The sequence below is a fragment of the Columba livia genome, chromosome 3 (genome assembly GCF_036013475.1).
Source record: "Columba livia isolate bColLiv1 breed racing homer chromosome 3, bColLiv1.pat.W.v2, whole genome shotgun sequence".
Taxonomy (NCBI): domain Eukaryota; kingdom Metazoa; phylum Chordata; class Aves; order Columbiformes; family Columbidae; genus Columba; species Columba livia.
The window spans coordinates 86,723,643-86,738,269 of record NC_088604.1 but is presented as its reverse complement, the minus strand read 5'-3'; the positions used below and the strand labels follow the sequence as shown (position 1 = coordinate 86,738,269).

General features: G+C 36.8%; 1 protein-coding gene across 10 annotated transcripts in view; it reads right to left on the bottom strand.

Annotated features, from left to right (window-relative positions):
* Positions 1-14,627, bottom strand: part of LTBP1 (latent transforming growth factor beta binding protein 1) — a 205,960-nt gene that overhangs the window by 144,406 nt on the left and 46,927 nt on the right. For all 10 annotated transcript variants that reach the window (XM_065058017.1, XM_065058007.1, XM_065058009.1 and 7 more), the window contains exon 4: positions 555-730. In XM_065058017.1, the coding sequence (XP_064914089.1) occupies positions 555-730 (176 nt within the window). The remainder of the gene's footprint in view (positions 1-554; positions 731-14,627) is intronic.

Here is a 14,627-nt window from a genome sequence, read left to right as displayed (position 1 = left end):
ACAAGCTGGGCACCTACACAATCCTTTTTTTATAAGTATGAAGCAGAAACTCTCATGCAGCCTCCATACTGTGCAGAAGTTCATAAACACGCAATAAATTAAATACAGAGAAAAACAGTCACCAATGAGACCACAATCCTGGACTCTAGCTTTACAAGAAGGGTATCCATCACAGTGAAGTAAAGAGGACTGTCATCTTACACTGATTACACTCTCAGTTATGCCTACTCTAGCAAGCGCTCACAAAGCACCTTTTATCTGAAGGAAAAACTATCATATAGAAATAGCATGAGATTCCAGCAGTGAATCAGGTTCATTTTTTTTCTTCATCCAGGAAATCTGTTTTGCGTCTCAACAGGATGCAGAATGTTGGACCATTTGCTAATCTGAGAATTATCTCATGTTTAATTATTTTAACCTTTTTTGGTCTTGAAGTGTTACTGCAATTCAAGTGAACAAAAGAAATATTCAAGATCTTTAAAAAAGGGGGGAGGAGGGGGTAGAAGGATTTTGGAGAAGAAAGAAGGCAGTATATTTTTTACAGTTGTACTTACAGTGAAAATGTGATGCAAGTTGATCCTGGCCCAGTCTCAGTGGTAATGAGCCCTCGGTGGACTGTTCTCCTGAAATCACTTTTTTTACTGGATAATATTTGGGTTTGATCACATATTCCTGCGTTTGCCCATGATGAAGATTCATCATCAATGTCTGAGATGAAAGGGGCAACATCCTGTTTTAAGAAAAAAAAAAATAGAAGAGACAGAATTATGTAAGAGTTATCAAATTTTTTACCACTAGATTCTATGTCTAATTTAAGACTAATTCATCCACACCCCAAGTTCTCAAAATACAGTTTTGGAAACTTGCTAGCTTCCAATTAAGCACCTGATTTTCCATGCATTTAGCATTCTCATTGTCTTGTCAGCTCAAACACACACCTAACAGGGATTATATCACTTCCTTTTCCTTTCATGGACAGCTCAGAAAACAGGAAGAAATCAGAAAGTCCTCCTCAAAATCAGGACTTGAAGCTCAATTTTATTAGTATACAGATCTTTCCAGACTGGACAGAGAGGCAGTGGTACATTAAAAACTCTCTCAATTTCTTAGAACTGCTGTTTCATACCAGGTGCGTTAAGTAAAACCTAAGCCCAGCTGACTTTCTCCCTCTGTTCCTTTCTCCACTATACACGTCTAGCCATAAAGCAGAGCACTGCTCCTCTTCCTCTTTTTGGCCTGTCTCGCATCTCTTGAGAAGGTCTGTTTCCCTGCTCCACATTACTTTCCCCATCCACTTTCTCTTTGCCTGCACTATTGAGCATCTCTGACAGATGTCCCACAAGATGGTATCCTTTCACACCAGAACTATTTCTTCTTCCTGTTAAAGAAGATGACTCTCTCAAGCTCACTGATTCTCTGACAATCACATTCCTTACTTGTATTGTTAGATTCCCCCCTAAGACCTCAGCTCCTCACTGCACAAGACCTTGCCAACTTTCATTAGAAACTCCTGTCTCCCCTTCTCAAAACCCATGGTTTTTAAGCCACCACCAGCACCAGGAACCATTTCTTTACTGACAAGCCAGCATCCACTCTTCCACAAAGTTAATTAGCAATAAACAAGCAGGGGAACAAATAACCACACAGCTGATACCCACATGCAATGAAACTGTGAGCTGCTTTGAGGCCCCGGGCTGCAGAGTTCCACTGCCTAGCCAGTAATAGCACATCTTCAAGTAACAAGCCTGCAAATAGCAAGTTCTCAAGAAACTGTAAGCTAGTATAGATCACACTGCAGAGATATGTGTTCCTCAGAGAGAAGCATCAATTACTAACCTAATAACAGTGGCTCCTAGGGCTATATTGTCCTTTGCTCAAATAAAGGCCTAAAGAGTGGGATGCTGTAAGCCTCTCTCACTTTCCTTTCATCTAAGAGTCTGTAATATCCTTGGTCTGCAAAAGTGAAAGAATGAGGAAGTCATGGCATTTGTAACAACCATCCCTCAAAGAGCCACAGTTCTGCAGGGTAAATAACTGTCCTCTGAGAATAAGGCATGGGCTCTGTATGACAGAAGACAGCCAAGCAGTGTTTCTGCACAGTGGTGGGACTGAAGAGTTTCAGCTGAGAAGTCAGACAATTATTGTATTTTCTGACATGTGGAGCCCGAGCCAGCTCCTATCTCTAAATCAATGCCTGATTCCTTAGTCATGTTATTCGAGGATGCTTAGTAACTGCTGTAGCCAACAGATTTGTGGTTAGAACAAACAATGGGGTTTTGTCCTCCACAGATGCTCTTGTTAACTTGGATCAGTTTGAGAAAAAGTGCATTCATTAGCAAAAACATTCTATGACTCTTACATACAACAGAAACATAACTCAGGCTACCTCCAAGTCAAATTTTTCTAATACAGTGCTTGCACAGTCTCATTATATTCAACTAGAAGTCCCTTCCTCAGACTGAAAATACTGTACTTTCTGTGTTGTCTTTAGGTTTTCTACCAGCAGATCAAAAGAGAGGCTTCAGGAATATTGGAGGTCAGGCTCAGAATTTGACACAGTCTGGTAAATTAACAACAGGAAGACCTCAGTCCGTGATAAAGCTGAAGTCACTGTCTTCAGTACTGCTTACATATGAACTGCAGTTCTTTGAAGAATCACTACAAGCCTTCCTGCACAACCTATTTTTTCTACTGATCTCATTTTACACCTGTGTATAAGGACATCCATTTCTGCACATGGACATACGAGGTTCTATACTAAATTCTTCCCATGTTATGTGCAAGCAGGTCATGACAACAGAGGTCAAAATACTACAAAAGTTGATACTACGGCAATCTATGAGAAGTTTTATATATATAAGTTTAACAGTGTTATCTTCTTTGACTGGATGCAGACAGCTGCTGCTATTTAAATGCCTGTCTGTTTCCAGTTAAGGCTATAACATGTTGTAAAGGTGTTACCTTTTATATTACCACATATCCAGCAACACTGTAGCCCAATCCTGTCAACTTGCAATAGATTCCATCATAAAACTTAAAATTAAAATAATTCTTTTTAAAAATCATTCAAAAATGAACACCATATCAAATACAGGAATGCCACACATAGGAAGCTGAAAGTTTTACCACAAGAATTTATAAAAGCTTCGTCTTCCTTCCTTTTCGAGCATTCCAGTTATCTCCCTTAAATTAGCTTGCATTAAATATTAATGTTAACTGATTGTTAGGGCAGCATAAGAGTAAGTTTTGTTTTGCAAGAAAGTGGTTTACTCAGTAATACACAAGAAAGTTGTAATCTTTACTCTAGAAAGTCCAGTTCTTTAAAAGGAAACACCTTCACCTGATGTGAGAGTTGTTAATCTTTGTTTCAATATGGAGTAAATAATCTATTACTGTATCAAGGTGTATGGATACAACAGATGCATGAAACCAAATTTGAGTTGTCTAGACCCTTTTTCTTGCACATTCTTGCATCATTTTTTATGTTCTTGGTGTATAACTGTCACAGATCTTTAGTACAGGTATGCAGAAAAGTACTCCAGATGTTTAAAAGTTGCCCAGTATGGGACATCCACTGCTAACGTGGATGTGAGCTAACTGGTAGCAGGTTATTACCAGCCATCCAACCAGCTTGACTGGTTTTGCTCACGAGAATTGCAGTTCCAGTAGGAGCTGATATGGTCAAACATCAAAGCATTTCTGAGATCCTTCTGTTCTGCTGTTCTTTTGATATTCAAATTCTTCTCAACATGACCTGGTTCTTAAATATGTTAGTTCATAATCAAAAGGATATTGCATAGTTAACTGAGATGCTGCATCTTCTGCGAGAATCAAGGATACTCCTCTAACTACATCATGGGAACGATATGGGACCAGTCACATCACTTACCAACAGCTTGGTATAGACACTAGTAAAGGACCTGGGTTTTTTCTCCCTACACCATCACATAGGGGGTTCTTCACTGGTATAAGACTTCTGAGTAAGAAGATACGATTTCTGGTGAGCTCAGCAACACAGTAAAGGGTATTTTTTTCCTTGTATTGACCCCTGTGAAAGAAAGCTTCAGAATCATCCCTTACAATTGACCTCAGAAGACAGACAAGAGCTTGAGCCTCAGAGAGAAAGCAAGTAATATGTCAGCACTGAAAACAATTAATACAAGTGTAAGATGTCACAAGGAAACATTTCAGGCCTAGTATGGTAACAAGCATCACCCCAGTGCCTACTGAGCCTTTGCAAATTACATTAACAGCTCTACTACAACATATTCCCAGTCCTCTAAAAAGCAGTGGTTGTTGCTGTGACTGCTGGTGCCAGCTTGCCAAACAACCCTCCAAGGACTACTGCCGCTTCTTCCCTTTCCTGTAGGATGGCCACTGCCAATTTCGGGAGCTCTGCCTGAGCCCCTAATACTGGTCCTGTCTTTGCAAGGTTGCCCAGGCGCTGTATCACGCCACCTGTGCCAGGGGCTCCTAGCACAAAGCAAAAACCAAGCCTGCTATTATGTTCAGATTCATTCAACTGTCCCAAGACAAATGGTTCAGTTAGTTCAATCTCTGTTCAGAGTACACTGCAGTTACTGAATGGAGAATTTTCATCTATTCCTGGTGTTGGAATATCCAAATTAACAAATAAGTAGCAGGATAGACTGATTTCTTCACAACACTACTCAAGGTTCAATGCCACTAGGAATTGCTGGTGCTATTGCTACACAACAGCCCACAGAGGATACACGAAGTAGGTCACAGACACTCTAAACCAGGTTTTTATAATTTAAAACAAAGAGATGAAAGGCATACTCATCAGCTCATGACCACTATACTTTACATTAAGAGATAAGTAGTTTTTATCTATCAATAACCACCTTCACCATAACTGAAGTTATTTAATTGCTTCCCAAGTTTAGCGCACTGCTTACTGCACATTTGAACACCACACAACACCATGGGATCCCTTGGGCATTGTTGCAATGCAAAATATTCAAGTACTACTAAAGCTCCCTGTAATGCTAGTTAAAAAGATTCCATCACTAGTTTCAGTGTTCAAATTTTGCATGAAACAGCCAAGACTACATAAGATTTTTGCATTACACAGGCTTATGTCACTAATTTATCTGGTAGTTTGTAAACAGATGGTCAAAATGCACATTGACTTAATAAACTTTACAAAAAATTTCCATTGCTGAAGTGTACACAAGGCAGACAAACAAATGTCTAATTGCATTTTCAACAAACAAACAATATGATAAATACTGATAAAGTTAAAACAGAGGGAGAACAAACATTTCCAGCTAACTAACAAGCAAAAGAAAGCTCTCTTGCTTGATAAAAGCAAACCAGGAATGCAATCTATCAGAGTAACTCTGGTAAGCAGAAATGAGCCCAGCAACATTTGGCATAAAAAGTACCGTCTAGACTAAATAAGACAAGCCTTACTCAGGCTGCTTTCTTCATTTTATTTACCATAAGTCTGATGCTCCCATGTAATGAACAGTCAAAAAGCAGAAGAAAATCCAACATTTTCTAAAACCATGAGATAACAAAGCAAATATACAAGACAGTTCAAAAGGCATGAAAATAGAATTAAATCCCCCCCCCCCCGTAAATTATTAAAATTCAGTTGCTGGTTCAGCCTGACCTTTGCCAGCTGTTTCCTCCTTACATTGCTTCTCATTTTTTTTGATACATGAAAAAGTTTAACTTTCCAGCTGATGATGAACAGATGGAATTTCTTCAAAGCCCTTCACATTATCATACCAAATATTAATCAAGAATGGCCTATTTCACAATGTCCTACCAGTCACAAGACATGAAAGAAAGGAAGTGTTCAGGCTTGCTTTCTTTTCACCATTGCAAAAATTCTGCATAAAATTGATTTTATGTACAAAAATGTATTTTTACTGCATAATTAAGAATCTTGTCCCTGAAATACACTACAAATACTGCAAAACAAGCACTAAGACCTGCCTGTCCTAGAATGACCAAAGTTGAATTAGTATTTTAATTATAAACCTGCCTTGACCTTATATTTTTATGATACATTTTTCCCCAGACAAAAATCTGCAAAGATCATGGTTTGGACACAGCTAATTTGTTTTCAAACAATACCTTCAAGTTATTAATTTTTACCTTTTTTATCCCTTTAAAAGGTTAGAGTGTTATTTACACTATAGACAAGATCTTATTTGATCATAGTCAAGGTGATTTGATTTGTAAAGGAAGTATTAATACAAATCTTAATGAAGATATTTAATCTACACCAAGAAAAAAAAAAAAAGGCTAAGCAGAGAATCAAAATTGGTTTTTATAAAGTTTCCCACAGAAATGTAAAATACCAACTTTTTTCTATAGCTAACAGTTTTGCCCAACTTAAATATAATTTATGTAGTAAACTCTTGTTGAAGACACTTTCAGGGATTGTCTACTCTCACGCGTTCGCTAATAAAGCTAGCCCCACATTTGCAGACTCAATGGAATTGCTCTTTCATTAGAATCCTTTTGCCGGCATAAGCTGGTTTAATAGCTGAAGTAAAGCTCTCTGAAACAATCAAGTTTTGAAACTAAGCACAACTAGGACTCCATTGATTTGTTCCATCTCCTACATACAACACAATAAACCAAAATGCGTAGATTATGAACATCGTTCCAGGTTTCTAAACAGAAGAGGTACACCGAGTTTTCCAGAATCATGAGCAACGATTCATTTCCTAGATGTCAAAAAGTAGAAAAAGGTCTTGTATCTGTTGGTTAAATATTCAGATATAGAACAAAAATACAGATGTTCAGTCACACAACCTGATGGAAGCTACAAGTTCTTGCAAGTTATGCAACAGCAGACAAGCATTTCTCATGTAATAGCATTTAAAGATTAAATTTGAAGAATACTCCTCCTGAAAAGGGATTAAATTATATAAACGGTAATTCAATCGATGAGAAAAAGGAAAGTTTGCCTACCAGATATTTTCATTAGAAAAACACAGAAACTTTGTTCCACCCTGCTCCTAAAGTGCCATTAAGATAAAACAGATGCAAATCTAAAAAAAAAAAAAAAAAAAAAAAAAAAATAAAGAAAAAATAAAAAAAATCTTCTTAGAGTATTAAGTCCTAACTATCTTCAAAGTAAACCGACACTTAAGGAAACAGTCGGCATGAAGGAAAATCTGCTATGAGACAAAAGCCTGTAGTCTCACAGTAACAGCAACTCGCAAACTTCCCTTTCCACTGGGCACCGAATGACCAACCGGAAGCTACAAATTATTAATTATCTTATGCATACGTTCACCAACACTTATCCAGTGAAGCTCTTCACAAATCCAGATGATTTAATTCAACATCCAGATTATTTTATAGAAATTCTCAGCCATACAAATACCTTCAACTTGTCAAGCATCTCTACCAGCAATGTTCAAGGAGACAAAAAAACCCGAAACAAAACAAACTTATGCATGTTTCTTCAGTTTGGTGGCGGGTTTTTTCCACCCCCCAGACATTCACATAAGATACTTTGTCAGTGTCTTTTGGAAATCAAGGAGTGTATCCAACTCATTTAACAGTCGAGCTTTTAAGAGTGGCTGCCAATGTAACAAATATTTGCATTAAAAATTTGAACTTCAGGCATTCACTATGTTGCAACAGTGAGTCAAGATGAAATTCACTAGTTAATGGCATATTTACTTAACCAGGGCACTAAGCAAATTCAATCCATAATCTTTAGTGAAGTAACATATAATATCCCTTCCCCAATTCACACTACATTTTCTACAGAAAAGTGGTGTGTTACTGAATATTACACCAACACTGTGTAATAAAAAATAACTCTGATAAAGACATATTAACTAGTGATAATTTCTAATTTGTCCACCCATGAGACAGACTTTGGTATTAGAAAAGTATGCTGAAATGACAATTAAAAATAGAAACAAACTCCCACAATGGATATTATACGGTAAAGGCAAATGAGCCCAGCTGCTGCAAAGCAAAACCATGCATCACTAATCTACTCAAATTCTTGTGCATGTTACAGAAAACAGCAGACAAAGAGCACAGTTGGCTGATATAATGTATTTGAAATGCGAAAAATACTTTGAAGGCTTAACGTACAAGAGGCTAGTGAAAAACTATAAATTATAAAACAGTATTGCAAGCTTAAAATGGGCAAAGATATGGAACAGATACTATAATTAATATATGTCCACAAAAAAAAAAGTGTACGTCCTTTTGAAGACTACTAACACATACATGGTCTGGTAATACCTCACTTCAGTTAATTAACTAACTTCTAATTTTTGTAACAATAATTCAGAAAATCCTCAAATCTAATTCGGTCTTCCAAACTGGCAAGCATATATTTACACAAGATAGATTGAGTCAGAAAATACACTTACAGCCTTGTCTGAACTAAGCAGTCTGTCATTTAGGATTCTAACAACTAAATAAAAGTAAATATGCCAGGAAATAACCTAAAACTTTGGTCTGCCCTTGAGATTCTGGCAGGTTAAGTCACGATTACGAAAAAAATAAATACAATGAGCAAGTAACTACACCATCAAACTTTTGTGTAGATGTGTATGGATTAGCAAAAATGTTTTGTCACTACAGCTTGTTATGTCTAGGAAATGGTTTAAAAATATGACCTTGCTGGTATACACAGAGCTTCCCAGAAGGGGTCAGAAATAGGGAATACATCATAGATTTATAACCTTTTTATAAATTAGGCTTTATAAATAAGTAGGAAAAGGCACAAAACCTCAAGACAATTAATAGCAGCTGGACAGGAATAGAGATGGACATGGAGTACCTGGACTGTAGGTGCAATTGAGCGCTGATGAACATGGCAATGTGCATCAGAAGCAACAAGAACTTGTCATACATGTTTCTCATGGGTATGTTCAGCGCAGCCAACCAACTCAGACACTGTAGCATCAGACTGGTGAAAGTTTCCAGTGTATAAGACTGGATCAGAAGATAAAAGTCAAAGGACTGTTGAGTGCAAGGAGCTGAAGGAAAATACAAAGAAAGGCTTTTAAAGGCACTGATACCCACAAAGCTAACAGAGAGTCCATGAAGCACCCAGGCAGGGAAAAATCCAGACTCTGTTCAATTCAAGAGAAAATTCTTTATGGAATGTATGACAGAAAGATAAAAAATAACCCTTAATTCAAAATGAAATGCAATAAATTCTAGACTAAAAAGGATATACTTCTTCCCCACATACTGCATAATCAGTTTATGGAAAGAAATATCACAAGATATGATAGATCATAATTGCTTCCGAGGATGCCAATGTAAATGGATGATGAGCACACCTTAAATTAAATTATAAGATCAAAGAGAAATAAAAAATAGAAATCAGAAAACCCTGTACTTAAGGTTATCAGTTTCCTACATAATAAACAATGTAAACAAACCTTAATTTTCTCCTCTTAGGGAAGTGCCAACAAGTATGCAAGTCATAGCACTTTATCCCTCTGTAATAGACACTGATTTTGTATGTAACTACTACCATATGTAGCATGATACTGACTTTACCCAAGTATTATACACAAAAAGTGCCATGTGCTCACTATATGAGAATAAACTATTTCCTCGTGTTTGAAAGGGGAAACAATATTACACAATAACTATTTTAACTATATTTACTGAAGGCTTTCTAAATTGACTTGACAAGAAGTATAAAATGCATAGTACTTCATGACGGGCAAGCACAGAAAATTTCAAGATTAAATCCAGACTCCAACTTCAGTACATGTATTTCTCAGTGGAAGCTCTTTTTGATACACTAAATCATCAGCAAGAAGCTCTAACAGATTCTACTGGCTAGAGGATGCACTCCCTGAAACACCCCACGGACTGCTCTTACTAAACTATGCCACAGAATTTAGCAATCCAAAAGATAGCAAGTAAGGAAAAACCAAACCAAACCAAACCAGTAAGTTTATCCAAGCTCTCCTCCACAGAAGCCACCTAAATTCAAGTGATGCAACAACAGCACGCTCCCTGCCACATCTGGGAAGTCTGGAAGTGATACAAGACAAAAACAGAAGTACAAGTTGTGCTGTAGCCCTGGTGGCAAAAAGATAAGTCATTAAAAGCTTTGTAGGTAGAAATAATATTAAAAGTGTTTTTGGCCTAATACAAATATCTAAACTTTCAAATGTGTAACTACTAGCTTAGCTGAACTAGATAAACAACTCATATGACCTGTTTTTTCATACCACAAAATTGAGTAACAAAGGTTATCTTTTGTTTTAAGTCATGACAAAAATGGAATGTTCCCATTTGCAGGCAGAATCAGGGAAAGGGGAAAAAACAGCAAGCAGTTACTCTTACCAGGAGTCTAACTTTGCGGGTCAGGAGCTTCCAAAGCCTCGTGACACACATCTACAAATAGTTTGAACATAACATCACACATAAAACATTTTCTAAGTAATTAAGGTAGTAAATCCATGCAGGATCAGAAGACGGCAATTTCCAAAACTTGTTAGTGAATTTTAGTTGTTTCTTGAGATTCAGTCACATAACTTTCTGTTCATTAAAACTGCATACATATAATGCAATATAACTTTGTTTTTACCATCACGGATTTTCAGATAAATATGATCTAGAAAAACTATGTGTTTGTGCCTACATGGTGTAATGTCTTAAAAAGACAAATGGAAGGTACCTGTAATCCTGTTTGTGTTGGTACAAGATCCATAAAGTAAAAAAGTCACTTCAGCAGAGCTAAAGAACTGACTAAAGCTAACGGAACTAATAAAGCATTTATTCACTGTCATGACCTAGGAAATTCCTCTGCAGAAAGAACCTTGACAAAAGATTAACAAAAATCAACATGCTTTATTTATACTTCTATTAGAGATACCACAAAATATTTAAACCCCACCAAAACACTATTTATCAGCTTGTTTAATAACAGAGACCAGATAAAACTGACTTTACCTACATGACTGCTTTAAGGCTTAACAAGAACAGGACTTTAGGAGTATCTCTGTTGGGTTAGCATCCCAGAAACAGGTACAATATAGGCCTTTTAACTTCAGATTTTAAAGGAAGATAAGTTTAGTACATCGACATCAACACTACCTCTTGATATATATATAGGTCACTACAACAATTCATACAGCAAGTAAATCTAAAACCAGCACTCAACTCTAGATTTAAAAATGGGCTTTTTCTCATTTACTTGCTTAACTTAATCCCACTAGAAAAAGACTGGTTGCTTAAAAACTGAGCGTTAAAATAATCTTGCAGAAAGCAAACTCAGGTAATATAGGGACAGCAATATTTTTGTCTGAGAAAGGTTCATGGTTTTCAGCAAAAATTACAGGGCTAAAGGTGAGAGTAAATTTCAACTGATTAGCAACTCACCATTCCACTGCTAATGAGCCCAATGAATGCTATGATTATAATTAATATTATAATGATGCACTGTTGTTATTTCTAAAATAATTAAGTAGACTGTAAGCTTATCTAGTGCACTGAGGTCAATGATGAACACTGAACTGTTGGAAATCTCAATTTTACTACTGATCTTGCTATACTGAGCAATCCAGTTTACTCCAGAGACACAGAAATTATAAAAAGGTTAGAATATACACACATTTCTAATTCTCTCCACTGCAGCATGTGCAAAACAATGATCTACATCACAACCTTATCAGATCCTGCAAAGTATTTAACAGTGAAAGGTTTTAAGATCGTACGGCACTTGGTACACATGCAAAAGACTACCAAAATGGTTCAACTAGTTTTAATATGATATGTTTCTCAGACACTAGCATAACATCCCACTTCCACTGAAGTCAACATCAGGACTTTGATTTATTTCATTGCTGGCCATGATTTCACGCCAGGACTTTGTTATTTGTCAAATACAGCTTTGCACCATTGGACTGAAAGCCCATAGATGCTACGTGCAGTGGCCTTTACCCTGCCTTCAAATGTCAAAGGAGAGATTCCTCTTGGTTCCTACCTCTAGCTCCTGAAATCCACATTTGTCACCCTGGAAAGCAGTGAAATGCAAACAAATTTAAAGAACACTGTATCCCTGACTTCAGCCCACGATCAACACAGGGATAAAGTATGTGAAAGCGATTTAAATCCTTATTATAAAAATAAGTCCAACTACAGTTCAATTCAGCTTGCAAGAAAGCAGCTATGAAGAATTTCTGACATACGGCTGAACCAACAATGTCTGGAAGAACTTGGACCTCCTATTCCAAATCACTTTGCCTACTTAAAAAAAAAAAATACTGTGACCAAAAGCCCAGACTGCATTCCAGAGGTCTAGGAATAGCTTGTTTTCCTATTTGCAGTTGGTAAATTTGAAGTCTGTGAGGCATTCCTCTGGTTTTTAAGGATGTCTCCAATTTCTCCTCAAAAATTCACTTTGCTTCTTTCTCTACTTGTAATCTTTGCTTTCCCTAGAACTACAAGCTTTGTTATAAGAAGTACTTTTCAGAGCAAATTTTGAGAAAATGCAGTTGCTATATATACCTTCTTTCTGATACTCTCCCAGTCCTTGTTTTTGGTACAATATTTTATGCATATATTTCTAAGTCGCTGCAGTTTGAGACTTACAGGTTTGCGTTATACACAGGCATAACAATAAACCATATTTCACAGTACTTAAACTTTTTTTCACCTGTTGCACAAGAGATTTCTATTAAACATAAGTCGAATACTGCCATTCCAACAAGCCTAAACTATAAAAAGGACAGGTTATAAGGTGTTTGAAATTACGACCTTAGGGCTTAATTTAGAAGCTTCTCACATTCTTTTGATTTGCGTGCTTAAGTTATTGAAATGTCTGCTAGACTTCTTTTTCTTTCCTCGTTAATGACTTCAAAGAAATACATGCTTGAACTCCTAAATATATTAAACTAATTTAAATTATCTTAAAACACCCAGTGACTGCTCAGCAAACCAGAAAAAGCAAACTCTGCTTCTGGAAATAACATACTATTTAGTGAGTGAACTGCATGCACAATCAATTAAAAGAGAAACACATCTAAATAAAGATATACCATCGATATGTACAATGTGATTTTTTAAAGTTGTTAATGCACCACAGTAACCTAGAAACATTAAAATAAATTTTTTAAACTCCTAAAAAGTTAATTTTTTAAAAAAATTATGTTTTTAAAAAAGTTTTCATGGCATACAATTTATTCTTTATTTCAGGGCAGGGGAAGGAGCGGGAACAGAAAGAAAAAAAAGCAAACATTTATGCACCTTCCACAATAAAACGATTCAGATATGCAATTTTAATCTACAAACTCATCAGTTTATACTTTTAACTAGTATCTTAGGCTTGTTAACGTAATGAAAAACAAAAATCTAAGTACAGCATCTCCCTCTACAGGGATGAGTTCTATCACAGAATTTTTGAAAATTCAAACAAGGTTTAAATTTTTCTAAAACTTCTACATAGAAGTGAAAAACCATCCTTAATGTAGCTCTATTTTGAACAGTAAAACAAACAAACAAAAAAACAAACAAACAAAAAAAAAGACAAACAGGTCTCTTCATTATAAACCAAATCAAAATCTGTATTTTCAAATTAGATGACTGACAGTGACAACTTCCTGCAAAACCAACACAAAACTGATTGTTCACAATATTTGCATAGGCTAATACATGTCAAATCACAGAACAGGTCAAACAACTTTATGCACATACTGAAACATACATCTTGCAGATGAAATCTACTATTTGTCATGGTAGGAATATAAGCAAAAGAACTCAGTATGGTCTCAGGACCACTGACAAAAGCCTGTACTTTGAAACCATGCTGCTCTTCGGTGCCAGCTGGTCCTCAGCAGCCTGGCAGAACTTGTTCCACTGAACTTTTGGAAACTGGCATTCCTGCTAAACAGACTTCTTGAGGCCTGTGTTTAGCCACACATCAAAACAGCTCATGCAAACTCTACAGCCCTTGGTTCTACATGAAGCAAGTCCACCTCTACTTTAGTAAAGCAATAAGCATTTCAGAAAGCTGTGAATCCTACTGTGAAACCAACAAAGGTACACATTTCCAGATCACCAGGCTACCTTGATTCATGATGATGCTGAGCACATTCTTCCTGTTTCCAGCGCTTAAACGTTCCTGTAATTGCCTGGTATTTCTCGACACTTCTTGAGTCCTTTGGCAGGACTCACTGCTCAGTGCTATTTTTAGAAAGTCAAGCAACAAATATCTTAGGTACCTTTCCTTTCACACCATTTAACGATGAAAGGCATAGCTGTTTGGAACCCCTGGTCTTAATACACTACACTTTTAACAAAGATTGAAAGATGAAGCAGTCACTGCATGTCTCCAGTTCTTTGTCTCTACTACTTTGGGCTTAGCTTGTTCAAACTCATTCATCCTCTCCTGTTGGATTGAGGTTTATAGGCACACCTAATCACATACAGCAAGAGCAATGGGCAAACATCGTAAAATCCACTATGCATACCCGCAGACAACAGGTGTGAGTCATGAAGGCCATGGTTCTGCCCTTCCAGCTGACTAGAAGATCCAGCAGTCCTGCAGTCTCTCCTCAGTACCTGCTGGCCAGGCAGCCTGCCATCTTGAGATCGGCTCCTGTTCTGTGGGAAATGGCCACACCATCTATAGGTTCTTTCTA